The 25,517-nt window shown below is 50.9% G+C and overlaps 11 protein-coding genes across 11 annotated transcripts; 6 read left to right on the plus strand and 5 right to left on the minus strand.

Moving 5' to 3' along the window:
• Nucleotides 1-202: 202 nt before the first annotated feature.
• N7471_012554 (uncharacterized protein) lies at nucleotides 203-1,576 on the plus strand (the record flags this gene model as incomplete). The annotated part of the gene is made up of 1 exon (XM_057285273.1): nucleotides 203-1,576. The coding sequence occupies one exon, from the start codon at nucleotides 203-205 to the stop codon at nucleotides 1,574-1,576; it is 1,374 nt and encodes a 457-aa protein (XP_057131539.1).
• A 324-nt stretch (nucleotides 1,577-1,900) lies between these two features.
• On the minus strand, nucleotides 1,901-3,817 carry N7471_012555 (putative alpha/beta hydrolase; the record flags this gene model as incomplete). Its single annotated transcript, XM_057285274.1, has 2 exons — nucleotides 1,901-3,412; nucleotides 3,473-3,817. 2 exons carry the CDS (start codon nucleotides 3,815-3,817, stop codon nucleotides 1,901-1,903), a joined length of 1,857 nt encoding a protein of 618 aa, XP_057131540.1.
• A 379-nt stretch (nucleotides 3,818-4,196) lies between these two features.
• N7471_012556 (Spo7-like protein) lies at nucleotides 4,197-5,588 on the plus strand (the record flags this gene model as incomplete). Its single annotated transcript, XM_057285275.1, has 1 exon — nucleotides 4,197-5,588. The coding sequence occupies one exon, from the start codon at nucleotides 4,197-4,199 to the stop codon at nucleotides 5,586-5,588; it is 1,392 nt and encodes a 463-aa protein (XP_057131541.1).
• A 598-nt stretch (nucleotides 5,589-6,186) lies between these two features.
• N7471_012557 (MCM DNA helicase complex subunit MCM3) lies at nucleotides 6,187-9,168 on the minus strand (the record flags this gene model as incomplete). The annotated part of the gene is made up of 7 exons (XM_057285276.1): nucleotides 6,187-8,271; nucleotides 8,330-8,593; nucleotides 8,652-8,757; nucleotides 8,812-8,858; nucleotides 8,914-8,965; nucleotides 9,022-9,040; nucleotides 9,096-9,168. The coding sequence occupies 7 exons, from the start codon at nucleotides 9,166-9,168 to the stop codon at nucleotides 6,187-6,189; spliced, it is 2,646 nt and encodes an 881-aa protein (XP_057131542.1).
• A 323-nt stretch (nucleotides 9,169-9,491) lies between these two features.
• Nucleotides 9,492-9,778, minus strand: N7471_012558 (uncharacterized protein; the record flags this gene model as incomplete). Its single annotated transcript, XM_057285277.1, has 2 exons — nucleotides 9,492-9,574; nucleotides 9,595-9,778. The coding sequence occupies 2 exons, from the start codon at nucleotides 9,776-9,778 to the stop codon at nucleotides 9,492-9,494; spliced, it is 267 nt and encodes an 88-aa protein (XP_057131543.1).
• A 563-nt stretch (nucleotides 9,779-10,341) lies between these two features.
• On the minus strand, nucleotides 10,342-14,295 carry N7471_012559 (putative translation regulator (Cya5); the record flags this gene model as incomplete). The annotated part of the gene is made up of 1 exon (XM_057285278.1): nucleotides 10,342-14,295. The coding sequence occupies one exon, from the start codon at nucleotides 14,293-14,295 to the stop codon at nucleotides 10,342-10,344; it is 3,954 nt and encodes a 1,317-aa protein (XP_057131544.1).
• Nucleotides 14,296-14,441: 146 nt separating this feature from the next.
• Nucleotides 14,442-14,717, plus strand: N7471_012560 (uncharacterized protein; the record flags this gene model as incomplete). Its single annotated transcript, XM_057285279.1, has 2 exons — nucleotides 14,442-14,576; nucleotides 14,598-14,717. 2 exons carry the CDS (start codon nucleotides 14,442-14,444, stop codon nucleotides 14,715-14,717), a joined length of 255 nt encoding a protein of 84 aa, XP_057131545.1.
• Nucleotides 14,718-14,739: 22 nt separating this feature from the next.
• On the plus strand, nucleotides 14,740-16,701 carry N7471_012561 (signal recognition particle subunit SRP68; the record flags this gene model as incomplete). Its single annotated transcript, XM_057285280.1, has 3 exons — nucleotides 14,740-14,930; nucleotides 14,995-16,128; nucleotides 16,191-16,701. 3 exons carry the CDS (start codon nucleotides 14,740-14,742, stop codon nucleotides 16,699-16,701), a joined length of 1,836 nt encoding a protein of 611 aa, XP_057131546.1.
• A 665-nt stretch (nucleotides 16,702-17,366) lies between these two features.
• On the plus strand, nucleotides 17,367-19,642 carry erg5 (C-22 sterol desaturase erg5). The gene is made up of 4 exons (XM_057285281.1): nucleotides 17,367-17,642; nucleotides 17,714-17,864; nucleotides 17,926-19,174; nucleotides 19,225-19,642. Exons 1-4 carry the CDS (start codon nucleotides 17,474-17,476, stop codon nucleotides 19,258-19,260), a joined length of 1,605 nt encoding a protein of 534 aa, XP_057131547.1. The 5' UTR covers nucleotides 17,367-17,473; the 3' UTR covers nucleotides 19,261-19,642.
• A 484-nt stretch (nucleotides 19,643-20,126) lies between these two features.
• N7471_012563 (uncharacterized protein) lies at nucleotides 20,127-21,246 on the plus strand. The gene is made up of 2 exons (XM_057285282.1): nucleotides 20,127-20,520; nucleotides 20,669-21,246. The coding sequence occupies exons 1-2, from the start codon at nucleotides 20,221-20,223 to the stop codon at nucleotides 21,059-21,061; spliced, it is 693 nt and encodes a 230-aa protein (XP_057131548.1). The 5' UTR covers nucleotides 20,127-20,220; the 3' UTR covers nucleotides 21,062-21,246.
• A 512-nt stretch (nucleotides 21,247-21,758) lies between these two features.
• On the minus strand, nucleotides 21,759-25,067 carry N7471_012564 (putative mitochondrial translation initiation factor IF-2; the record flags this gene model as incomplete). Its single annotated transcript, XM_057285283.1, has 3 exons — nucleotides 21,759-22,002; nucleotides 22,066-24,521; nucleotides 24,609-25,067. The coding sequence occupies 3 exons, from the start codon at nucleotides 25,065-25,067 to the stop codon at nucleotides 21,759-21,761; spliced, it is 3,159 nt and encodes a 1,052-aa protein (XP_057131549.1).
• Nucleotides 25,068-25,517: the final 450 nt, after the last annotated feature.

The raw sequence follows: 25,517 nt of genomic DNA on the forward strand, positions 1-25,517 counted from the left end.
TCTAAGTTTTTGATATACACAAGGCTGAAAGTTCCCGGAGTGATGTAATTGGCGTTTGTGCTGCCTGGGGCATCCCATCACATGCTTTCTCCGCAATTTGTTGTTTTTGTGCTGTGACTGTGTTGAAATACCGAATGTCTTATAATAATGGACTTATGGTCCTTTTCTCCCTTCCTAGGGATATACATAGATTGACTTCTCAATGTGGCCCTCTCTATCAACGTTGCTCGCGTTGCCTATCCTGGCCCTCATCTCCATCCCACTCATTTTCTCAGCATGGGTTACAATCTCCGCTGCGCTCTTTGCACTGATACTCAGACTATCAGTAGTCTGTGTTGAGCTAGTCTATGGATTGGTCATGCATTTCTTCTCATTGCCAACCTCGTCTACCTCGTCATTATTGACATTCGCGGCTTCAGAACCTACTACCCCAGCCGTTGGTAGATCAAGAAGGAATTCCAGCCAAACGACGACACATCCACGAAAGACAAATGACCCTCTCACTTCCTGGGCCATTGGTACCAGTCTGGACAACCCAGAAAGCCGCAAAATGAACTCTTATGCACGGAGCATGATCGAGGCCCACAACTTATGTACTCCAACACCCGTCTATAGTCTGCCTATAAGCGGCGATGAAAGACGTGACTTCGAAGGCGTAGGTGGATGGCGCTCGTACCGAGCATCCAAAACACGCAGCTCGCATACTTCGCACGAAAAGGCCACAAGCTCGACCTCGTCCTCTTCGACACATAGCACCCGCGACGTCGATGCAGACGCAGACATCGACATCGACGCAGACGAGCGAGCCTGGCTCTCTCTAAACAACCGTCTCGAGCTCCCCTCGCAGCTCGTCCCGCTATGCACAAGCGTCCACGCCGGAAGCAGCCTAAACAGCCCCGAAAGCGCCGACTGGCGCAATGGCCGAAGCAATTTCCAATCGCTGGCGGGAGCAACGGACATCTACCCCGAGAAGCAACAAGACGGGTCAAGACACCACCACCGCTCACTCACCACTTCCTCGCTGACGGCCTCTGACCGGCGCACGGGCACGGGGCTCTCCCTAGCGCTGTCAACAAGGCCTGATAACGCAGCTGTTCATTCGAGGGAGTACGGCCCGTCGATGTTGTCGTCAACGGCACGACTCACGGCCCCGATGACGCCGCAGCCGTACGCGCGGCTGGATGCGACCTCGCATTCCCAGTCGCGGGCTCTCCCGCGCGCTTTCCAGAGCGGTGCACCGTTCACGAGCTCCTATCTCTCTAGTTTCGGGGATGGGGTGGGCCACAGCTTTGGGAGCAATAGTAGTGGCGGGAGCTTTGCTAATGGAGGCGGGGGTGGGTACTTTTCTTTGAGGAGGCCTGGGTCCTCTGGTAGCCATGTTCTCTCTGGAAGAGTTAGCCCCAGTACTAGCGGGCATAATACCCCCGGGGTTGGTCTGTCAACTGAAGAGCGTGATGCTTCATCGGTGGGGCTGGCGCGCTTGATGGCGCATTATCCCACTAGCCCTAGGCATCGGAGACAGAGTATCTCTGGGCCGAATTCGAGGGGGCTGGCTGCTGGGGATCGAGCTGGATGAAGGGTGTTCCTTTTTCTTCTTTGGAAGGCGCAAGAAGCACAAGTGATTAAAAAAAGTGCCATGAAAGCTATTTCTCCAACTGGAGTATTCATGGCAATTATCATTGATTCTGTTCAAGTCTATCTAGTCAATATGTACCGTACAGAATTGTAGTCACGGAAAATAGGGAGAGGTTCACATAAACGCCAGGGGCAAAAAAAAAGAGAAAAGGCCACAATAAACGAGGGACGAAGGTATCCAACACGAAATATCAACATCACACTCCAGCTCTATATTTGATAGAAAATTGTTCACGACAGAGGGAAAGAAGCTCTATCCAGGTCATTACTGACGACTTCTCTCCCTCTGGTTGACCTCTTCCATCTCGGTGAGCACAATACTGTTGAACTCCTCCCAGCCGTCGAGATACAAGTGGTGGCCAGCCCTATTCACGACAACCACTTTAGAGGAACCTTCATCGGTACGTTTCTCCTCTGGGGTGGCCTTTTCTAGGACTTTGCGCTTCTCTTCTTCCAATTTAGCTGCTGCTGCATGACCACCTGAGACATCCATCCAGTCGTGGTCGCCATACATGAATACAACGGGGAGACCCTTCTCGCGCCGAGCGGGTGCCAAAGAGTCAGACGAAGTAGCGGCGGTGGATGCGGGTGTAGTATCAGAGGGAGTTGACGAAGTGGTGGCAGCAGAGATTGGATGAGGGAGGGCGTTTGTGTTTTGGATCAATTGTCTTCCGAGGCCTTGGACACGGTGGATGAGAGGACTGCGAGCGAAAGCACCGGGGGCAAGAATGTATGCTAGCGCGTACTCGCCGCTACCGCGAAGACTGAAGATCGAGTACGAATAGTCGTGGAGTGCCTTAGCTTCCTCGGCTGGTAGATGGGAGAAACGACGAGAAGTCCATCCGGACACGAGACGTGGCCCTAAAGGACCAGCCCACCGCACCAGACTGAAGGGGGAGATATTGGCGTCCCATAAATACGAGAACCACTTGGGGATATTCCGTCGTGGAGGTGGAGGTGGAGCGGAAGCAGCGGGGAGTGGTTGGCGCCCAGTGATAAAGCTACCGTCGCCTGTCTTCGGTGCTGTTCCCGGAATGGCAGTATACGAAGTGAGATCTCGCTCGTCTTGAGTAAGCTCGTTGGCCAACGTTGATGTCGGAGGCTCGGACACATCTGCAGTGATAGCGTATGGGTCCGCTGGGATGCCAACTGGAGATGCCAGGATAAGCTTGTTTAGATGACCGGGATATTTCAGCGCGTAGGCAACCGCCATGTACCCGCCGAGACTGTGTCCAAGCAAGGTGAAGCGATCAATATTGCGTTTGATGCGCCATTCCTCCAAGGCATCCACAAACCAAGCCTCGGCCTCCCTGATGGCGTCTTCTCTTTCCTTTGCCTTGATTTTGAATGAGGGTCGAGTACTCCGGCCCATGCCTAGCATATCTAAGGCATGGAGTTGCCAGCCTTTCAACCGACTCAGTGGTTCGAAGTTTTTATAGAAAAAGCCAAGTCCAGCGCCGTAGCCGTGGAGCATGACCAAATGTTGGTCTGCTTCCTCGCCGATCCTCTCTACCGAGAACTCATTGAGCGCGCGGTCTTGCCCGCTCAGCTCTACCATGCTGGAGCGCCATCGGCGAGGACCAAAAGGGTCATCAAGGGAGCTAGTAGTGACTTCACCCAGCTGGTTAGGGTCAGCACTCTCGAGACTGGTCGGGCTAGTGCCATCGGGGAGCTCCGCCGTTTTTCCAGTCTGGAGGTGAGTGGGGGGCTGGTGATGCAAGTAAGGCAGATAAGAAAGGACTTTGTGTTCGGCAGCAGCTGCAGGTAGACGAGCCCACTATATAAAGCAAATCATCAGCGGACATGCGGCAATGGGGGCTCCTGGATTGTAGCATACCCATTGACTGAAGCCTTCGCGGTATCCCAACGGGAAAAATGCGCGCGCGGCTGCCGCGCCAGCAGCAGCCTGAGTCGTATATGGACTTCCCGAGATCCTCTCGGTATTGTTTTCAACCGGGCGTTGATGACGCCTATGAATGTCCTCATGGGACGAGTTGAGTGATTCTGACGCCATTGAAGACAGTCGTTGCCTCCGAGGGAGGGTGGCAAAGGCGGCTGAGGGAGATTTGGCCTGGTGTTGAGGAACTGAAAAGGGAGAGGCAAGTCGCGACGTTGTGCCTGCGGTTCGCAAGTTGGCAAGACAGATGGTTTCTGCGAGCAAAAGTTGAACGGTGGCGCTCATGGACGTATAAGAAGGGAGCACGGAGACAAATCGGTCACTCCGCTTAACCCCGGTAGGTCTAACATGCGCAAATCCGGGCAGAAGAGGTAATGTCCGATAGAAGAAAGCTGATGAAAGAAATAGAATGATTGAGACCCCCTAAGGGCAATAGGCAATGGTTAAAATAAAATTATTTGTGTAGACCAGAAGAAGCCAAGTCAAGTGGGCAGATGATGTCGATCCAACTTCGCTTCCTTTCAACTTGCCGCCTTTCTTTCCCTCCTCTTCACATGCGATGACACTAATGACACTCGCCCTGGGCCGGATCGGCCAAGTTTTGATTTGACTTTAACTGAGCTTTGCTTTTCATATTCTATTTTCATTTTGGGATTCTTCTACCATGGCCTCGCCTTTGGACCAGGTGGTCAAGGGTGCCCCAACATCGGATGCTCGCGCCTCATCAACACCAGAGCCATTGAACTCCTCACGATCATCTCAAGCTCACCATTCAGATCCCTCCACTCCGCGTCCCTCGACCCCAGACCCGCTGGCACACCTGCCATCCTCCCCGCCCCAGATCTACCTCAACCTCTTAATACTCGAAACCTCGCTGCGAGCCCAGTATCTGGCCCTGCGTGAGCGTCGCCGCCAGAACACGTTCTTCCTACTTCTGCTAGCCGCTTGGCTTGCCCATTTTGCATACGCCCTTTTCCTTCGCCCACGTGAAGATGGCCGCGGGGTCGGTGGCTCTGTCTACTGGGTGGTGGAGATGGGGGAGAAAGTCGCCCTGCTTGGCGGGGTGGTTACCGCACTGCTCGTCTGGGGTACAGGGCAATGGGAACGAGGAATCAGATGGCCTCGGCGCTGGCTCGCTGTCTCCAATCGCGGCCTGCGCGTGATGAACACCAAGATCATTATCATCCGCGGTCCCTTCTGGCAGGAGCTACTGTCTTACATCTCATTCCTGTTCCCTTTCTCCGCCCCGTTCTTACCCTCCCCCAATGGAAACTACCATTTCGTGGAGCAGAGCCTCTCCGATAAACGCGCTGGTGGTGGTCGGCAGCACTATCAACAGTACTACAACGGCACCGACACCGAGTCCGGCTTGGTAGAAGAAGACCTCAGCCCGGGAGGCGACTACATCCGTCTCCTCCTGCTACCCAAGTCCTTCTCTCCAGAATTCCGCGAAAACTGGGACGATTACCGCACAGACTTCTGGGAAAAGGAAAACGAGCGCCGCGCCCAGCTACGCCTCAAACTGCGCGAGCGCGAGCACCACCTCGCCCAAACAGAAGGCGGCTGGCTCGGCCGGCTCGGGCTAGGCTGGCGCGCCTCCCAGCGCCGCCGCCTCGTCGCAGCAACCCTGCACCGCCCAATCGAGCCGGAATTCAAACACCGCCTAGGCCACGGCCACCACCCCTCCATCGCGAAACTCAACCAGGAGCAGCGCGGCCCCTCCTCCCGCCGTAGTACCCGCTCCGAGTCCCATTCCCGTACCTCATCCCGCAGCACCACCCCGGTCGACACCACCTTCGAAGACCGCCCCCCTTCCCGCTCTTCCACTTCCAGCCGACCCCGCCGCGGAAGTACAGCCTCTGGGCAGGACGCGAGCCCACAGCAGCGGAAACGGAAGGGCTCGACGCTTCGGCGGGGTCTGTCGCCTCTCACGCAGGCGCAGATCAGAGAGGGTGTACGGACCCCGTCCTTCTCGTCTGACGACTCTGTGCTGCCTATGGGTATGATTGAGAAAGATAAAGAGGAGGCTATACCGAATGCTGTTGCGGAATTGTAATACTGCACTGCACCTTAGCACGAAATGTTGTTCATGCTTATGCTGTTCATATCTCTATACCCTGTTTTTTTTCCCTCTCTTGTCATGTTTGCCAGACACTTGTTGCTCAGAACGCTGTCTTTGGAAACTTGCATTAGCTATGTATGCATATCCCTTAGAGCGCGGTGTCGCCAGTGCTATAGATAAACTCGAGTACCTCGCCTATGTATGCTGTTGTGTTACATCTGGTCCCTTTAGAAAACTCCAATTTTACTGCGTATTTAGGGTCAAATAAACAAATGTCGGCTAATCAGCTCACATCACATGGCGTGGCATTATAATTGCATATGAGCTAAGCTTAGAACTACCATTGAGGCCTTCATTTAAGTCAAGGATCGAGTATTCATTCATATTTCTCGTATTGAGTCCACTAATATTCCCTCACAAACCCACTCCATACGCCAAACACAAAAAAAAAACATGCAATGATATCAATCCCAATGCAATGACAAGAAAGCATGCTCGTAAAACTGGACATAGGCAGATCCAGCATTCTCCCCTCTAGCTATGTTCCACAAGGAGGAGAAAATTATAGACAGTGCCACATAACCCAGATAGATTAGACCCGGTACACATCCTCCTCGTCCTCGAGGTACATCAGGATATTGTCGTCGGTCATGGCTTGCAAGGCCTGGATAGCCTCTGGGCGGGAGAAGACGTGCGAAGCGCCAAGTTTGGGCGATTCCCGGATAACAGTATTAACAGCATTGATCAAGTCATCAATCTTGCTTGTATCGCTATCTTTGAACACAGTCTTGCCCATGAGCGGGCCGAGAGTCTGCCGGAAGACTGTCATGCGGGCAGGGGTGATCGGGACATCTGTGGATGTGGACTGGGAGTCTGTCTGAGACTCGATGAGCTGCGAGGCTGGCTGCGATGATGCCATTGACATCTGAGAGTCGGTTTGGGTTTGGGTGCGAGCTGTCTGGCTCGAACGCAAGCGTTGAGCGCGAGGGCTGGCTGTGTATAGGCTGTCTGGGTCTTCGTCCTCGTCTGGGACTGGAACACTAGATTGCGTTGTGGTTGCGGTACCGCGGGTGCGTGCTGTTCCAGTGCGTCTACCCGGTGTAGCGGTGGCTGTGCCGCGGGCGGTGGTGTCATCATCGGAGTTGTCGTCGAGTTCGGCATCGCTGTCGTCGGAGGAGGAATCGTCGAAGGTGGTCACCTTGCGTCTCTTCCGGCGCTCGTCCTCGACCACTTCCTTGAACATGGCGAAGCGCAGGATGGCCTCGGCGTGTTTGGCATCCTTCTCGTCTACGCGATTAGACAGACGGGCCTTGGCGTGTGCAGTGGACAAACGAATCAGCGTCTCCAGGGTACGAGGGGTGATGGGTGATGTGCGACGCTTGTTGCCGGTGAGTTCATCGTTTCGCAGAGCAGAGTATGTGGCGATGACGTGATCGGCAGCACCCTTGGTCAAGACGGGCATGATTCGCTTCTTGGCGTATTGGATATACTTCTTGATGAAGGGAATACTAATAATTTCCACATTCTTACCACGGCGACGGCCAGCATTGGCAGCGTCAACCATACCACCGTGCAGCATGACATTGAACTTCTCGAAAACCTCACTTGGCGCGTTGGCATCTTGACGGTCTTCACCACCCACGCCCAATGTTTGATAGAGCTGTTCCCGAACGGGAGCACCTTCCTCAGTGCCAGGCTGGCGGTAACGGTGCATGCGTAGAACGTGCTCTGAGATTATTCGGTCATGGGCATCCTCAATATCATCGGTCACGACAAATAGCAAATCGAAACGAGAAAGCAAGGAGTCGGGGAGAGCAATGTTCTTATGCGGGTCCTTGTGGGGATCATATTGGCCATAAATCGGATTGGCTGCTGCAAGGACACTGCAGCGAGCGTTCAAGCTTGTGTGGATACCGGCTTTTGCGATTGTGACGGTCTGCTGTTCCATGACTTCGTGAATGGCAACACGATCGACATCACTCATCTTGTCGAACTCATCAATACACACCACACCACGGTCACCGAGGACCATAGCACCAGCCTCCAGTCGACGTTCGCCGGTTTCTTTGTCGGATGTAACGGCAGCAGTCAAACCGACACCGGACGAACCTCGACCGGTAGTAGCGATTGCCAGTGGCGCGGTATTCAACACGAAACGAAGAAGCTGGGACTTCGCAGTCGAGGGATCACCGACCATAAGGATGTTGATATCACCACGAAGATGGGTTCCGTTATCTAAGTTCTTCTCCATTCCACCAAGAAGCATCAGGAGGATGGCTTTCTTGATGTAGTCATGTCCGTGGATACTGGGAGCCAGAGACTTGGACAACAAGTCAAACACGTTCTTCTTCTTGGCAATCTGATTGATGTTTCGAATGTCGGTATCCGTAAGTACAGCTTCCGCAATACCTCCACCGCTCTTCGAGGACAACTGAATAATGTTGTTCGCCATGACGACGGTGCGGAACGTGGACGAGCCACTGCCTCCGTTACCAAGGGTACGGTAGATACCCACCAACTGGATTCTATCGCCAGGCTTGGCAGTGTCGACGAGGTCATCATCCAAAATGACATCGACACTTCGGGGCAATTGTCCTGCGGGGGCACGTTCGGGCATTTCTTGGATTGAAATCGACTGGTGGTCGAGATATGTTGAGTAACCGTACTCGGTGATAAGCTAGATGTTCTGTCATTAGTCTTAAAAAATTGAGCAAGAATATCCGGGCTTAACTCACAGGGTTCTTTTCATCGTCCTCTTGGGGGTAAACGTTCAAACTGGTTGCACCACTGGCACCCATAGTTTGATCACGATATTTTCTGGCAACAAACCGATCTTTCCTTTCGACGTAGTGAACACTCTGGATGATCTTGGGTCGTACCAGAGAGCATTTTGTCACAATGCCCTCGAGCGAGACCATGTGGTTCAATTGTTCCGAGCCCAATGTGCGCGGATTGCAAGAGAATTCTCCAAATGCGCCAACATAAGCGCAGTAGTAGTTCTATCAATATCGTTAGACATCAATGTCTCCTAAGAATCATCCGAAACCGAATACACACCGCTTCATCCGAAGTTTCTCTAAGTGGTCGACCGGGTAAAGTTTTGACGACCGCCTTCAAGGCTGCGTCAAAGGCTTGTGAATAATCGAACGGCGAAGAGAGCAGCCTACAGCCATTAGTCGGTGAACCCAATTCCACTTATTATAAAGGTGTGATTTACCCATCGGCAAGCTCCCGGTTGTGTGCTCTGATCTCATCGATGCTGACCTGTCCAAAATTATCAGCACCACCTCCTGGCAGGGTATTTCACGAATCCACGCACTGTCAATCGTCGCGCACCCTTGTTCAGCATAACCACAATGTCCGCTCGATAACTGTTCCAGTCTGTTAGATGTATCTTATTGCAGAATGATCTTCGAGGTCGACGAACCTGCGTGCCCGTGCATCATCTGAAAAGAACTTTGTTAACTCAAGGGACCACAACAGATAACTCAATGGACTTACTGGGGTCAAGAAATTCAGTTGCGGCACGCACGCGATCCTGCGCGGCCTCATCACGTAGTTGTAAACCGTCCATGATGTGTGATGCAATATAGTGTGGTGGGAAGGAGGGAGTCGAGGGGGCCGATTGGGATTTCCCGATTTGCTAAAGTGGAACGCGTGAAGTTGCACGCGAGGAAGGCGCGTCCCAAGGATACCACGTGCCGTGCTGAGTCAGCGAATAATTTTTCAGAAGGCTATATAAGCCGGCATTCCCCCGATCCTTTTCTTCTTCTTCAAGCGACTCTACGTGCGTTCTCCTCCCCCAACAGTTGGAAACCTTCTGGGTTTTCCACACTGGACTTTGGCATTTTGAACTTTTCCACTGACTTTTTTTCCTCTACAGTTCAAAGAATCACTTTAGAGTAGACGTCCCCTTTCTAAACTCTTTAAAAGAGCCACAGAATCTCCACCCTTGCTGATGACTACATGTCCTCGATGCCCTAAAGTGAAACCTTTTTACTCCCGCTTCGACTGTCACGCGTGCTGTTCGCAGTGTCTGCGTTTCGGTCTAGGGAGTGGTGATGATCTTGACCTGGTCTCGATGTCTGACTTCGGTCGGTCGGTCCTGGTGGGTGTCGAGGAGGTCTGAAAGGTCCTCTTCCATTCTGGTTGATGGTATGGGGCACTGTGTGTGGGCTGTTCATTTTATCCAATATCTATCCATAATGAAAATATTTTCAATCCACCTGAATACCCATCCCAATAAAAATTTTGTAGCTTCCTGGGCTAGTCTATCCCAATACCTACCGACTACCTCCGACTTCTAGCTGTCCAACAATATTTGCGACGTGCATGTATACAAGCCTGCATCACCGATCTACTAATTGCCGTGGGTGTTCGGCCTAATACATCATTCTCTGCACTTTGCCCGCACCTGTTGTAGGTACCATAGCAAAGACGAAACACGATGGAGATTCAAAAATGTAAGAACAGTCGGCCGCTTACACGGCCTCTGTCCTTAAATGTTATATCTAAAATAGCATTGAAGGACTACGACGTCTTTTTGTATGTCTTTTTTCCACTTGTCGGTTTTATAGCTAGAAATATCAAAAAAACAGGCTAAACAGAATAGGTGACTTTGGTATATATAACCAGTGGTATCTAATGAACCTCGGAAAAACTGATATATTGTACAAAATCAAATGATAAAACTCCGGATATATATATACAAGCTAAAATTACAATCACTATACATGGAGCACGCTGCTCAATGGTCGTCGCCCGGTTCTTTCCTGGGCGTCCAGGGTCCCTTGTATTTTTTTCGCTCGGACGCTCGTTTTGAGGGAGTCCGCCCGGGTTTCACATGGAGCCCAGCAATGGGCTTAAAGAGGAGGTGGGCTGGAGTATCCTGCTTCCACTTGCGATTATCCTTGTCGAACAGTTGCCGCTCGGGGGTCGGCCTCTTGATGTCGGGATCTTGCAACTTGTTCAAACGTCGATTGTGGGCATCGGCGCGCGGGATATTCCCGGTTTCGTGCGCCCGAGCGATACCCTCTTTGTAATTCCCGATTCGTTCCTTCCACCCTGTTGTCACATTGAGTTGCTCGTGAAGTGTGGTTTCTAGGTCAACTCGGTCCTCGTGAGGAAGGATGCTCGCCAAAGAGTCCAAGTGTTCACGCTTTTTACTGTGGAGTAAGCCAGTAAGATTCGACTTGTCGACGGAAGGCTCGGGGAATTGGTCTTCGCTCGACAAGAGAGGCTCCTCAGTCGCGTCATTAAAGCTGCGTTCATGCATATCGGACGTGGGGCCAAGAGCACCAGAGCGTGAGGAGAACAGGTGGGTCGGACGTGGGAGGATATCGCTTTTTGCTGCCTTGCCGCGAAGGATTGTACCCTGATGTTTATCACGCACGTATGGCATCGCGGCAAGGGCGTCGACAGTCCGTGGAGCAATTTTGTAGAGATTCGCCAGATGCTCATTCCCTTCCATAATACTTGTTTGCCGGAGCCGTTGCAGTGTGCTGGCTAGTTGCACCATGGTGGGATAATGAGGGTGCATGTAATCGGGCTCGATTTTGCGCCAATGCTTTCGGGCTAATTTTCCCATCATCCTGCGAGGTTTGGTGATACCCGAGCGACCTTCGAGATGGAGGATTGTCACGGGGGCATTGAGTGGTCTCACGCCATATCCCTTGAGAAACCACGACCACCCAGGGAAATGAGTAATGAACTTCTCTTCGAACAGTCGAAATGCCTCCACATTGTCGGGATAATTATTAGATGTCGCAAGCACTCTGACGTAAGTTGACCAGTTGAAACCAGTCAATGCAAAGCCTGCTGCCTGAACTTCGGCCACAACTTGATGTATTCTCTCGAACATGTCTCGGCGAGCCAAGGATTCAAGGTAAAGCGAAAGTGGATAGTCCAGGATGAAGCGTTGGGCAGGAATGATTTTGTGCTTTTCTCCTTGAGTGGTGGATATTGAAAGAATCGACGGGAGAGGGGACTCGGCTGGCGCTGGCAGGGTTGACATCGGCGACCGTGCAGACAAGACTTTGTCAAGGTCACAGGTACCAGCTGTCCTGCTTACACTTGCCATAATACTGTTCCAGCACTCTTCCACTTTCCCGTAGTTCCGGGTTTCTGAATACGCATTCATCACGGCTTTGATGAAGTCAATCGGTAAGGATTTCAATTCATCGCCGTCCCATGATCCCGTAGTTCGTCTGGATTGCATGTAATTGTTGAAGGTTTGGAGTGCCTTTTCGGCGCCAGCTTGGATGCCGTATGCGTCGACCAGCCGTTGATAGTGCGTGGCAGTGAAAGACTCAACAGCAAAGCCCCCTAACGGTCTAGATAATCGACTGTTGGCTGGCGACGGATTGGCATTGAATTGTGCGATTGATTCAGAAAGTGTCTTTTCTGCGTTCTCCAAGACGATATCTTCAACGGGAGTTCGAAGGTCTCTTGCGTTTTCCACGTCTCTTGCAATCTGCATTCTCAGGTTCAACAAGCTTGCGTCCATCCCAACTCGACCGAAGCGTGTTTGCATTTCCCGGGAGATGACGTGCACCATATCGCGGTTCCGTTGCTTCACATATCCAAGCAAGAGAATGGAGTAATGGTACTCGGTGGGTTTCAAACCAGCTTCATGCATTTTCCTGAGAGTAGTCTGCGCACGATCCGCCTGCTTGGCATAGACATAAGCAAGCATAATAGCCGCGTAAGTCATGTCGTCCGGTTTCAAGCCTAGCCGTCCCATGCGGTCAAGGACACGTCGGAAGGAAAACTTTGATACCCTGAATGCATACCGCATTAGAAGAAAATTCCACATTCGCAAGGGAGACCCTCCCACCGCTACATCCCAGCTGCTTGCGACAAGCGCTTCTGCATGACCCAATTGCCCATTCCTGCAGTACACCTGGACAGCCGTATCAAGCATTGGCCTCGTGATTTGTACTCGACTCGTCTGCGCCTCTTTGAGCAATTGACGGATAGCTTCGACGTCGCCTCGCTGGGCCAAAAGCCCCATCAGTGTGCCAAATGTGTACGAGTTCGGAGGTACAAGATTTTCTCGCATTTCTGAGAAGGTAGAAATAGCACCCGGTAAATCCTTGGCAGTAGTGTGCGCCAGAAGCAGTATATTCCAGCAAATTGTGTTCAGCGGGAGACCAAATTCTGTAGGAATTCGATCGAATTGTCGCCGTGTCTCGCGCACATCACCTAGCCGCGCATGAACAGCAAGAAGGGGGGTAACCGACCTCGTGGTCTTTGGGTTGCCGTGATCTGCCAGAAACCTATCGAACAGGTGTTTGACAGTTTGTACATCCCCGGATTTAGAAAAGGCACCCATGACGTCATTATATGACTGGAAGCTTGGTATTTTAAATTCATTAACGTGCGCCTCTTCGTCCAAGAAGTATGGCAAGCTGTCGGTCATCTCGAATTCCAACAAGCGTTGAATGATAGAACGAATCGTTTCTGAAGATGGCCGTGTATCCGGAAAGGCTGAACGCAATTGGCGATAAACAAGAATGCACTTGACAAATTCCGACCTCTGCTTTGATGGTAGGAAGACATTGACCAAATGAAAATAGTGACGGCTGGTCAAAAAACCAAAATGACGGTAGTCGCGCAACAATGAAAGCACAGTTGGTATCGGTGCGAGTTTGACTATATCAGAATTGACAAATTTTTCAAATAGACGGCGAGTAAGGTCTTTGTCCGCAGGAGTAAGATTGTTGTAATCGCTTGGCAAGTACTTCTTTAAATCAAGGAGATGCCTGGCAAGAGAATACCCAGGAAAGTGAAGGTGATCAAGTCGATCCAGCAAAGAGTCCAAAGGCGGTCGCTCGTTTTCAGGGGTCTCTAATAGGGAGCTCCAGACTGAGGTAATTTTGGCCCACTGTCTGTTTTGCACCATGTGCATCAGGCACAGCGAGATGGTATTTTGAGCAAATGGCGTGGAAATGGCTTTCTGGCAGATATGGTCCAAATGGGAGGGTTTTCGAGCGGGCAAGGTAAGAAGTCGTGATCTTATAATGTTCTTGAAGTCTGACTCGGTGCGATCTTCGGGCGAAATTTCGCTGAAGAGTGTATATGCTATTTTTCGTTCCACTTCTTCGGATGATTTACTCATATAAGCACAGAGTGCAGACTTGAGTTTCGACGGGTATCCAGCTGCGACGTACATCACCCAAGCTTTATCAAATTCGCTGCCATTCTTCTGAAGGAAAGCCTGGAGAGCTGCGCTCGCTTTCCCGTCCTTATCGAAAGACTCTGGATCTTGAGACCCTTGGGCCCGCTTGGATGCATATTTGTGGGTGGATGAAGTCTTTGGGGTAGCTTTTTGAAGATTTGAAATGGAAACATAAGATCTTGAAAAGCCCAAGTTTGGTCTCCTCCGAAATCCAGTCCTGTTTTGGGAGCGAGGCAGACGCGAAGCTACCAGGGTTTGAGCCTGCCGAGGATATAAAAATTCGAGCCATGGCCCTATCCTATCGCTTGACTCTCTGCTTTCGTGTTGAGTGGTAAGAACGGGGGACGATTGTTGGCCTGACGCCTGCAAAAGCGCGATAAACCACTGAGGAGCATCCGCTCTAGCGCCATTGTACTTCCAGAAATGACCAGACAGGCAGCTTCTGTTTCGGATCACGCCATTGGAATCTTGAAGGAAACGCCGTCCCGCGTTCTCGAGGGAGCCTGTTGCTCGTTCGAGCATCACCCTCAATCGTAGTTTCAAGCCGCAAGATGCCGTTATGATTTCGTGGTCTGTATTGTATTGGATTCAAAAGCTCTGTCTAAATAATTCTTGTGTCAGAAAACTGTTCTGGCTTTGAGTATGACAAGCAATTGAGCAAGTTGTCCATGGTGGTGCCATTCGTACCAAGGAAGGAAAACCGGACTCGTCGACTGGTGGAACACAACGTTGTGCACACACAGGTCCCGGACATAAATTGCCAATCAAGGTCCAAGCACCTTGATTTGAACAAAAAGGCAATGGTAAGTCCGAGGTCCCATAAGCTTGGAGAAAACAACGCAAAAGATTCGGAGGTGCATGAAATTGCCGGGGTTTCACCGCCTTTACTGAGCCCACCACTTCAACCGTGTCCCTCCCATTCTCATCACAAGGACCCCAAATAAAGGAACAAGACAGAAAAATATCATGGAGGTAACTGACTTTATCTTCAAAGAGCGAGAGGAGGTTCTCCTTGTGGGAGACTACAATGCCTACCGGGCGCACACTACCAGAAAACTGCAGAAACTCCGCAAGAAGCTTGGTCAGGCCACTGTCAAAGGCCGCAAGTATACTGCCAAACCAGCTGTGACTGCTGAAAATGTTGAAAGCAATGTGTCGTATGTTGCTTACCCATATTTCTATTCCCGATTACTACTTTGACTAGTTTCTAACCTACTCCAGATATGTACATCTTCTGCTTCTTAGTTCCGAACGAGCTTGGGCGCAAGCAATGCACATGAAGTCTACACATTCCGCAGAAACTTCAACAAAGGGCATCTCTGGTGCTGCTCGGCGTCATATTATTTCTCGACTGAACAAGGCCACCGGGTATGCGCAGCATCTAGTTTCGCTGCTTCACGAACAATCGCTTTCTGGGGCAAGTGATATGGATATCCTGGAGACTCGGGCTTATTTGGCAATGATTTCCGGCACTCTGTGGCTTGAAAAGCGGAAATGGGAACAGTGTCTCCAGGACTACTCAATCGCAAGAGTGATTTACACAGCTTTGGGTCAAAGGGTCAAGAGAGACGCTTTTCGGGACTTGCTCTCGGGGACTGTTGATCCAAGTCTCCGATACGCGGCTTATCAGATGAAGCTCCCCCGCTCCAAACCTACTTCATCGCTGGCCATTGAATTCTTCCCGTTGGATTCGGAGATTCGCGCCGAGGTTGAGAAGATCGACCCCTCTTGTCTCGCTGAAGAAGCAGCAGGTACTCGACGAACCGCAGAGGGAGAGGTGCAGGAATTGCCCCAATCTGTCACTTGGAGATCGCGAACTGTCCCACTGGACGACGCCTCAATTTCTCAATCGCTAGCTGCTGCTTCAGCCGCGGAGGCTCGCCTCACTACTTGGCTGGCAGACGCAGGAAAGTCCGCCTCTGCTAAGGAGAAAGCAGCTGCATATGACAACGTGATTATTGCCAGTCAGGATGCTGTCGATGCTACCAAATCTGCCATTGATGACCTCGCTAGTGAGGGTGTTGATCCCAGCGATAAAAGAATGCAGGCACTGCAAATCACTCGAACTGCAGTTAATTACACCTTGGTTGGCTGGCGAGTCGGCCGTAACCGGGTGTTGTGTGGAGAAAGGGACGGTTCGTCATTTGAGGAACAGCAACCCACAACGAATGGAAAGGAAACTGCGAACCACAGTACAGGCAATGGCAAGAAGTTGAACAAGCTACGTGAGCGTGTTGTCCTGTATGATTCGACACTCCAGAGCTTGGAATTTATTCTCGAGCTTCCGGGTGTTGCGGCCGATTCAGCCTTTGTGCAGGATCTAGAGGCAAAGCGGCACTACTTCCGTGCTCTCAGGTATGGTTCTCACCACTATTGTCGTTGATTCTCGCAGCTAATCACTTTTTTTCTTTATTTAGATGTCTTGCTCTAGGAAGATCCCATGGAGTGCTTTCGAAGTCGAAGGAGGCTCTTGCGCTATTTTCCCAAGCCCTGAACCTCGTCGCATCCGCTTCTCCCCAGTCAGCAACAGATGCTGAAGGTGTCCCAAAGCTCGACGTCTCCCGAGTGCAAGCAAGTACCTTGGAGTCAACTTTGCGAGAATTGGTTGCTCGGTATCGTGGACTTGTTACTCTGGAGAAGGTGACTGCTGAAGAGGCGTCACAGTCGAGCCAGCGGCCAGTGGTGGAACGACTGCAACAGTTCGCAGGATCCGGACTGGACCTCAATAATTTGGTGCCCTACCCACCTCAAATGCAGCCCATTCCAGTCAAGCCCTTGTTCCTTGATGTGGCATGGAACTACATTGATTACCCGCGCGAAGGTGGTCAGCAACAGGAGGCTCCAGCTCAGGGACAAGCTCAACCCCAAGGTCCCGTGGAAGAAGAAACGAAAGGCCGTCGTGGATGGTTTGGTTTTGGCGGTCGCTGAAGCCCCTTACATAGATGCCATGCTACGAATACCCATTGATTCCTATGCCTACATGTAGTATGGAATGTGTAACTATTTAACTACATAGTTATGTACATAGTACGACATGTACGTTGTAGTAACAAGCACGAGCACGTGCAGATAGGAACCCTTACTTCACGTTCGACCAATCAGTGACGATTAATCTCTCGGGATTTCTTTAGCCGGGATCACGTCGTGCTGAGTAATTGCGATATGGCTTCGCGCTCACTTCCTTTTTTTTTAGGATACATATACATAGTTGTCCTGCTCTGTATGTATACTATGTTGTATATGTATACATATACTAAGGCTTTCCAGCGTGATTTCGTTGTTTTTGAGAATTCTCAATTCCTCTGTACGATCACCAATATTAAGCCCGGCTCGGAGATTAGGACTGAGAACCCCCGAACTATGGACTAAAGCAGAGATTGTCCAAAGAATGACACAAAATAATACAAATGTACAAAAATAAATCTATAATCAATAAGAAACCGACCTAACAGAATCAATTGAATACTAATTACGCATATTAATTTAAAATACAAATCATTTATGCATTGAGATGTACTAATGCTGGGCATCCCGGGGCCTCCGTGTAATTGGCGTTCCCACCCCTGAGCCCCAGTCAATTCTTTCTCCCCTCTCTCCACTCGCTTTTTTCCCTTTTTGTTCAGGGTTCGGTCCTCCCTTCTCATTAGCATTTCACTTTCTCTTCAATTCCTTTGAACTTTGACCTTGTGAACTCCCTAACATGGTCAACATGGCCAACCTCACCGGGAGCTTCGTCTCGCCATCGGCGGATGCGACGGTCTCGCCCCAACTTTTCGCGCCGGCCGGTCTCGTTGCTACCATATTGGATGGCTTTACTATCTGGAAGGGCCTGTTGACTTTTTTGGTCGTCGCCGTCCTCTATGATCAGTGTGAGTGCGAATGCGACATGTGTAGTCTTCGAAATCGCGTCTAGAAACTAATTCAGACCCCCTATTTGCAGTCAAGTACCACTACCTCAAGGGCGCCATTGTTGGCCCTATGTACAAGATTCCCTTCATGGGCCCATTCCTCCAATCAGTCAACCCCAAATTCACCGAATACAAGGCCAAATGGGACAGCGGAGACCTTAGCTGTGTTTCCGTCTTCCACAAGTGAGAAGTCCAAGATGTACTAATTTCCTTTGTGTCTGTTCTCTAACACTATTCTACAAAGGTTCGTCGTCATTGCGTCGACTCGTGATATGTCCCGGAAGATTTTCAACTCGCCTGGCTATGTCAAGCCCTGTGTCGTTGATGCCGCGCACAAGCTTCTCGGCAAGACCAACTGGGTCTTCTTGGATGGCAAGGCCCATGTGGATTACCGCAAGGGTCTGAACGGATTGTTCACTCGCCAGGCTCTGGCCATGTACCTCCCCCGCGCTGAGGAGGTCTTCAACTCCTACAACCAGCACTTCCTCAAGAAGTCCGCCGCCACCAACTTCACCCCGACTCCCTGGATGTCCGAGTTCCGCGAGCTTATGTGTGCTCTGTCTTGCCGTACCTTTGTCGGTTACTACATCACTGATGAGGGTGTCCAGAAAATTGCCGATGACTACTATCTGATCACTGCCGCCCTTGAGTTGGTTAACTTCCCTATCATCCTTCCCTACACTAAGACCTGGTACGGCAAGAAGGCCGCCGATATGGTGCTTGTGGAGTTCACCAAGTGTGCTGCCAAGTCCAAGGCCCGCATGGCTGCAGGTGGCGAGATCTCCTGTATCATGGACGCCTGGGTTAAGGCCCAGCTTGATTCCGCCGCGTACCGCGAGAAGATTGAGAAGGGAATCCAGGTCGATTCTTCAGAGAAGCCTAGCCAGGTTCTTCGTGAATTCTCCGACTTCGAAATTGCCCAGACTATCTTCACCTTCCTGTTCGCCTCCCAGGATGCAACCAGTGCTGCCTCCACCTGGTTGTTCCAGCTGATGGCCGACCGCCCCGAAATCCTGGACAAGGTCCGTGAGGAGAACCTCAACATCCGCAATGGCGATCGCACTCTCCCTGCCACAATGGATATGCTCGACAACATGCCCTACACCCGCGCCGTCGTTAAGGAGACCCTGCGCTACCGCCCCCCTGTCATCATGGTTCCCTACCTGGTCAAGAAGGACTTCCCTATCAGCGAGACCGTCACCGTCTCCAAGGGCTCGATGATCATTCCCTCCGTGTGGCCCGCTTGCCACGACGAGGAGGCTTACCCCAACGCCGACTCATTCGATCCGGACCGCTGGATCACCGGTACCGCTGAGCAGCAGACCAAGAACTGGCTGGTCTTCGGCACAGGTCCCCACTACTGCCTGGGTCAGACCTATGCTCAGCTTTCTCTGATGTCCATGATTGGAAAGGCTAGTATGGTGATGGACTGGGAGCACACCCCCACCCCCGAGTCGGAGGAGATTAAGGTGTTTGCCACTATCTTCCCTCAGGTATGTTCAAGCTTATTCTCTGTTAAGATCAATTCACTAATATATATCAGGATGACTGTCTTCTTACTTTCCGCCCCCGCGCTTAATTTTTCCCTTTCTGTACAAAACACAAAAGCAAAGCTGGAACCCAGCCCCATTTTCTGGACAGAGGGCTTGGTTACCTTGCCATGATGCCTTCCTGTCCTGGAGATGGGGTGGTCCACTGGTACTTTTTTCCCTCTAATTCGATTTTGATGCATGATGAACGCTCAATACGGGAAAAGTCTTTAGCATATGTTTCTCCTTGAGAAACCTTCCATACCCTTTTGCCAAGAAACCCCCATTACGATTATGATTACCTATTGCCCGTGAGGGGTCGCAGGGGGTTTCTTGTTTCTTTTCTCCAAAGTGACTACTCCTAGAGCCGTGCATATTAGAACAATATTAATTCTCCTTTTCTGCTTGAATATTTATGGCATGTTATATAACTCTTTATATGCTTGAAGTAACTACACATGTATTTTCTCACGCGCCTCGAGATACGGACTAAAGCTTTTTGTTATTTGGCTCTTTACTTTGTCTTTTCTTTTGGTTTTGGATGAACAATTTCTACACAATCACAAGAACTATATTTGGTAGGGTCATATGGTTTAATATAGCTTTTCTTAGCCTACTAGAGATGACCTAGCTTGTTTTTCTATGTATGATTCCAGTGAACTTCTCAATCACAAGGTCTCATTTACTTGATATACACTCCACTATATTTCTATGCTATATCTACAAGATCTACAAGAAAGTCAAACAAAACATATCGTAACTCTCAAACAATAGTTCCTAGCTATAATCTACCCAATTGGGTAATTCCTACCACTCAAAAGTCCCAGTATTGCCCAACAAAGCTAGTACAGTACCCCAAAAGCCAGACATATATGAGCAAAAACCCTAAACCAGTAAGCGGTTACATGCGGCAGATACTGACATCACAGTCCCTCATCCCGAGGTTACGTCCGGAGATATAATAACTCCCGACTCACCTCCGCGGACAATCAAAATCCAGAATTGAAACAATGGCCTCGACATTATCATCAAAGATCCCGCGATCTGCTATCGTGTTGTCCTCCGCCGCAGTCAGAACCCCGACACGCAGCGCGGTATCACCAGCCGCGGCCTTGCACCGAGTTATTTCCGCACCGACAAGAGGACTGGTTACTTCTCCTCAGAACCGTGTCCTGTGCAGCCGCCTGGCACCATCATGCGCCCTCCAAAGCAAGTCAAACTCAAACATCAAGAGTCCGCGCCAGGTGCAGACGCGGTGGAATAGCGATGATGCTGGCCCGGTCAAGCTCCGGGAATGGGGCTTCGAAGATGTTTGTACTCCCCAGACCCGTTCAGTCTTCAGTCATGCTTCCTCTTCTATCCTCCATTACACTTTCTCTATTTGAACCGAATACCATATCCCAATGAAAACAGCCATACAATCCACCATGGTTACAAACTAACAAAAACCAAATCTAGATCAACGCCGCCCTCCCAACCTCAACACCCGATTCCCCAACCCACAAGCCCATAATCCTGATCGACGTGCGCGAGCCCGCCGAACTGAAAGGCACGGGTGTAATCCCCTCTGCAGTCTGTATCCCGATTGCATCGCAGGGAGATGCATTGTACCTCACGCCAGACGAGTTCGAGACCCGGTTCGGGTTCGCTAAGCCTGATCCTGCGGAGGGTGAGGGCGAGCCTGCGCAGATGGTCTTCTATTGCAAGGCTGGTGTGCGGGCTAAGGCGGCAGCGCAGATGGCTGTGCAGGCTGGGTATGACCCTGCTAATATTGGGGTTTATATGGGTAGTTGGTTGGATTGGGAGAGACATGGGGGGAAGGTTGAGAAGTGGGATGGGGATGATTATTGAGTTGGGGAAATCTTGATGCGAAAATAGTGCTTATTTGGTGAGTGCTTGATGGCTGTGTATAGGGATGAAGGTGGTTTGGTGGGTTGAGAACAGGATTGTACATACTACATAATGCTGAATGGGATATTGAAGGGTAGATCGTCTCTGGTCTATTCGGATATTCTGAAGTAATCGTTTGATTTGGTCTTTGCCCTAAAAAGATTGATCTTTGCAGTTTCAAAACTGGTCAAATAGCTTCCGTGTGTTGAAGACAGACTAAGATCAACCATGTAGTCGAGTGTCTATTCTGTAATGCAAATACTTGAATAGTATAAATTTAATTCACTATAACAGAAATAAAAGCTCTGGTATCGACCAGGCCTTGCTTTTCCTATATCATGTACAGGCGACTTCTCTCGCTGTTCATCCATCAAGTCATGGTCATTCATTGTATGTTCAAATCGTAATCAAAATAGAATAACTTTTCCGCTTTTCGATAGCAATTGTCATAGCTTAGTAGATTTCGATTCGTTTCCTCCAAACTGGCTATGATGGAACCGAAGGCCATGAGGGCCGACGGAGAACAAAGCTCGCCACTTACTGGCATTTGATCATTAAGTTCGCTCGAGGATAGGTACCGCAAGGCTGGAATGGGTCCGGTGCTGACGATTCTTGATATGAAGACATCGTACACCGGAAGGAAGCCCTAAGACCGAATTCAAGGAATGTCGAAGATGGGCTTGAGCTTCTTGACCAGAGCCCATTCATCCATAGAGACCTCGGACCGGTAGAACTCCTTGAGGGTGTCGATACTGGCACGTGAGATGTGCGAGATAAGCTGGTCCTTCTCTTCGAGGTGACGACCGTACATGGGCTGGTTGGGACCCTCGACCTTAACAGCAACGGAGGGCTGGCCTCTCTTGCAGACTGGAACGGCCTTGTGATCGCGCTCGATGGATGTGCTGTGGAAACGGTTGCGTTAGAAATCAGACGAAAAAAAAAAGATGAAGGTGACCAAAACTTACACTCTACCAATATCGACAATCTCCCTTACACCAGCAGCGTTGGTCCTGACCGCAGCCAGAGGAGTGTGGAGACGCAGACTTCCTTCAATGACATCAACACCGATGACAATGGGGTCGGTCTTGTTGAAGACAGCAATGGGCTTGATGACACAGGGGAAGATAGCAAGAAGCTTAGCCTCCTCCTTACGCTGCTCTGTGATCTGAGCCATGTGCTCAGTGAAGTTATCGAACAAGTGGTAAATGATGTCGGCGGTGAAAATCTTGACACCAATTTCGTTGGCATAGGCCATTGCATCCTTATCGACCTTGACATCGAAGCAAAGCATGACAGCATATTCCTTATTCTTCTCAAGCATGGTACCGGCCATCATGACATCACGCTTGTAGACGGGACCGATGGAGATATTGGCAACAGGAATCTTGGAGACCTTGAGGAACTCCAGGAGAGCCTCAAGCGAGCCCAGGGTGGAGGCCTGGACAGTGACACCACGCTGATCAGTTGAGACACGGCTCAGCAGATTCTCCAGATCAGTCATGACCTCCTCCTCAAGATCCTCCTCATCATCGTCAGGGCCGACGACAAGCATGCGAGAACCGGCAATAGCGTGCTCCAAGTCGTTGGCAGCAATCTTCACACCAAGGGCAGCCTTGACCTCCTTGTTGTGAACGTACTGGGACTTCAGACGTAGCTCCTTGAGCGGTGCTGGTGTCAGAAGAGCACGGATATTGGTTGTAATAGGACCATTGAGACCGCACATCACGACGCGATCACCCTCGCGCAGGATACCGTTGGACAGAATAACGTCAATTGTGGTACCGAGACCCTCAATGACCTTGACCTCCAGAACAGTACACTCGACCTCGGACAAGTACATAAGCGAGTTGGTCATACGCTCTTGACTCAGGCTGGTCAGGAGCTTCAGCATGTCAGGAACACCCTCTCCGGTGTGGGCGGAGGTGGGAACGAGAGAGACGTTGCGAGACAGAGACTTGTTCTCGAAGAACAGCTCGGAGTTGAAACCCTGCTCGGCGAAAGCAAGCTTGGTGGCCTCAAGACGAGTGCGGAACTCGTTCTGAACACCCTTATTCTGCATATTCAAACTATCTTCGAAGCCATTGTTGTCAATCTTCTTCCAGCCGTAGAGACGATCGATCTTGTTCAATGCGACAATGAAAGGAGTCTTGCGGTCACGCAGCAAGCGCATAGACTCGAGGGTCTGGGGCTCGAGACCGTGCATGATATCAACAACAAGAATAGCAATGTTGCAAAGGGAGGAACCTCTTGATCGCAGGTTGGAGAAGGACTCGTGACCGGGGGTATCGATGATCAACAGACCGGGGACCTTGAACTCGAACTTGCCATCCTTGTTGACAACTTGGGTCTTTGTGCGCAGAGCATCGACAGGGAAGTAAGTGGCACCGATCTGCTGGGTAATACCACCAGCTTCGCCCTCTTGCACGTTGGTCTGTCGGATTTTGTCAAGCAGCTTGGTCTTACCAGTATCGACGTGACCAAGAATGCAGCAAATAGGGGACCGGAGATCATCCTTTGAACGAGCCGCCAGAGCCTCCTCGTGCTTGACCTTTCTCCGCTCTGCAGCCTCGGCCTTTCTGGCCATAATGGCCCTTTGGTTGGCAGATTGCTCTTCGTCAGATGAATCTTCATCAGATGATTCGTCGGAGTCAGAGTCGGATTCTCCTTCCTTCTCCTCCTTTTGGGCGGGTGCCTCCTCAGTGGGCTTCTCTTCCTCATCCGATTCCGCATCCCAGCTGTCCTTGACATCTTCGTCGGCAGCCTGCTCCCAGTCTTCGATGGCATCCTCTTCCGCAGGAGCGACAGCAGCAACGGCAGCAGCGGCGGCCTCAGCCTTGGCTTTCTCCTCGGCCTCCTTCTTTCGATCTTCAGCTTCGCGCTGAGCCTGGGCTCGAGCGGCGGCGGCTTCGAGGTCCTCTTCCTGCTTCTTGCCAGCCCTCTTCTTCTTGTTCTCATATACAACGCGCTGCTTCTTCTCGCCGGCATCTTCCAGGCCAGCAACCTTGCCACCGGCGGCAATCATCTGCTGCATGCGCAATTCATTGCGCTCCTTGGCCTCTCGTTGAGCCTTGGTAAGCAGCTTGCCTTCTTTGCGTAGCTGCTCCTTCTTTTCGCGCTCCTTCTCCTTCTTGCGCTCACGAGCCTCTGCACGCTTCTTCTCTTCCTCTTCATCGAGGAGCTTCTGCTTGGCGGCGGCAGCCTGCTCTTCCGCTGCAATGCGCTCCTCCTCCTCACGTTGCTGTCGAAGAAGCTCCTGTTGCTTCTGAAGAGCTGCTAGGTGGGGAGGAAGCTTCTTCTTCTTGCCGGTCTCGACGGCGGGTGCAGCGGCGGCAGCAGCGGCAGCTTCCTTGGCCTCAGCGGTGGCAGTCTTCTTGGCCTCGGCCTTTTCTTGAGCAGGAGTGAGCTTCTTCTTTGTGGCAGCCTATTTATACGAGAAAAAGAACACATTAGTAAACGATTTCGACACCCGGCATTAATCTTCAGCACGAAGAAAAACGTAAAAACCTACCTGCTCCTTCTTGCGCTGCTTCTCCTTCTCCTTCTTCTCACGCTCCTTCTCCTTTTTACTCTTTACTCGGAACTCGCCCTCGGGCTGCTCTTCCGCCGCAGGCTTAACCACCTCCTTGATGGGCTTGGTCTTCTTTCCAGCGAAGACATCGTCATCATCGAAGTTACCCTCCTCGGGCTGCTTGCTAGCCAAAGCGTCGGCAGCCTGAGCGTCGGCACCCTGGGCATCAGCACCACCCTCGGCGTCCTCACCCTCGACAAAATCATTGGTCTTGCCCTTCTTAGCCTTCTTGGCCTTGTTCTTTCTCAAAGCAGCCATAAGGCCACCGACCGGCGCAGCCTCCTCGTTGGCATCTTCTTGGGGCTGCTCATCGGCGGGAGCACCAGCGGGAGCTGACTCGCCGAGATCGGCCTCCCAGTCCTCCTCCTGTCTCTTGTTGCCCTTCTTCTTAGGCGCCATTGCGATAAATTTCTCTTGGTGGGTTTGTTGATGATCCGATTGGAGTGGTGACCGGATAAATGTAGTGGGCGCACAAACGGAGTTAACCGGTTATTTGCGACTCGTAATAATACGCACACGTATTAAAAGGGAGAGGATGACAGAAGTCAAAAATAGGACAATCCCCAGAATGAAAGGCGAGAGATAGAGCTCTCTGTAAGGTGGGCCTAGGGAGGGGTGTGGGAAGGGAAAAGAATTTCGGGAAGAATCATGGCCGGTGGGGAACAATATGGCATCGGACTTCATTTTCTAAGTTGCCACAACCAACTAGCTGAACTCCCCCATATAATGTCAAATGCTTTTTTTACCCCTAGGATATCTTATATCATATATGTGCTAATCTACTAGAAAACAAACTTCAAACATTACTACTAACATTTTAATCTGAACTATGACATAGATACACTCTCA

The sequence above is a fragment of the Penicillium samsonianum genome (assembly GCF_028829775.1).
Source record: "Penicillium samsonianum strain IBT 33392 chromosome Unknown utg000007l_segment0_segment0, whole genome shotgun sequence".
In the NCBI taxonomy this organism is placed as follows: domain Eukaryota; kingdom Fungi; phylum Ascomycota; class Eurotiomycetes; order Eurotiales; family Aspergillaceae; genus Penicillium; species Penicillium samsonianum.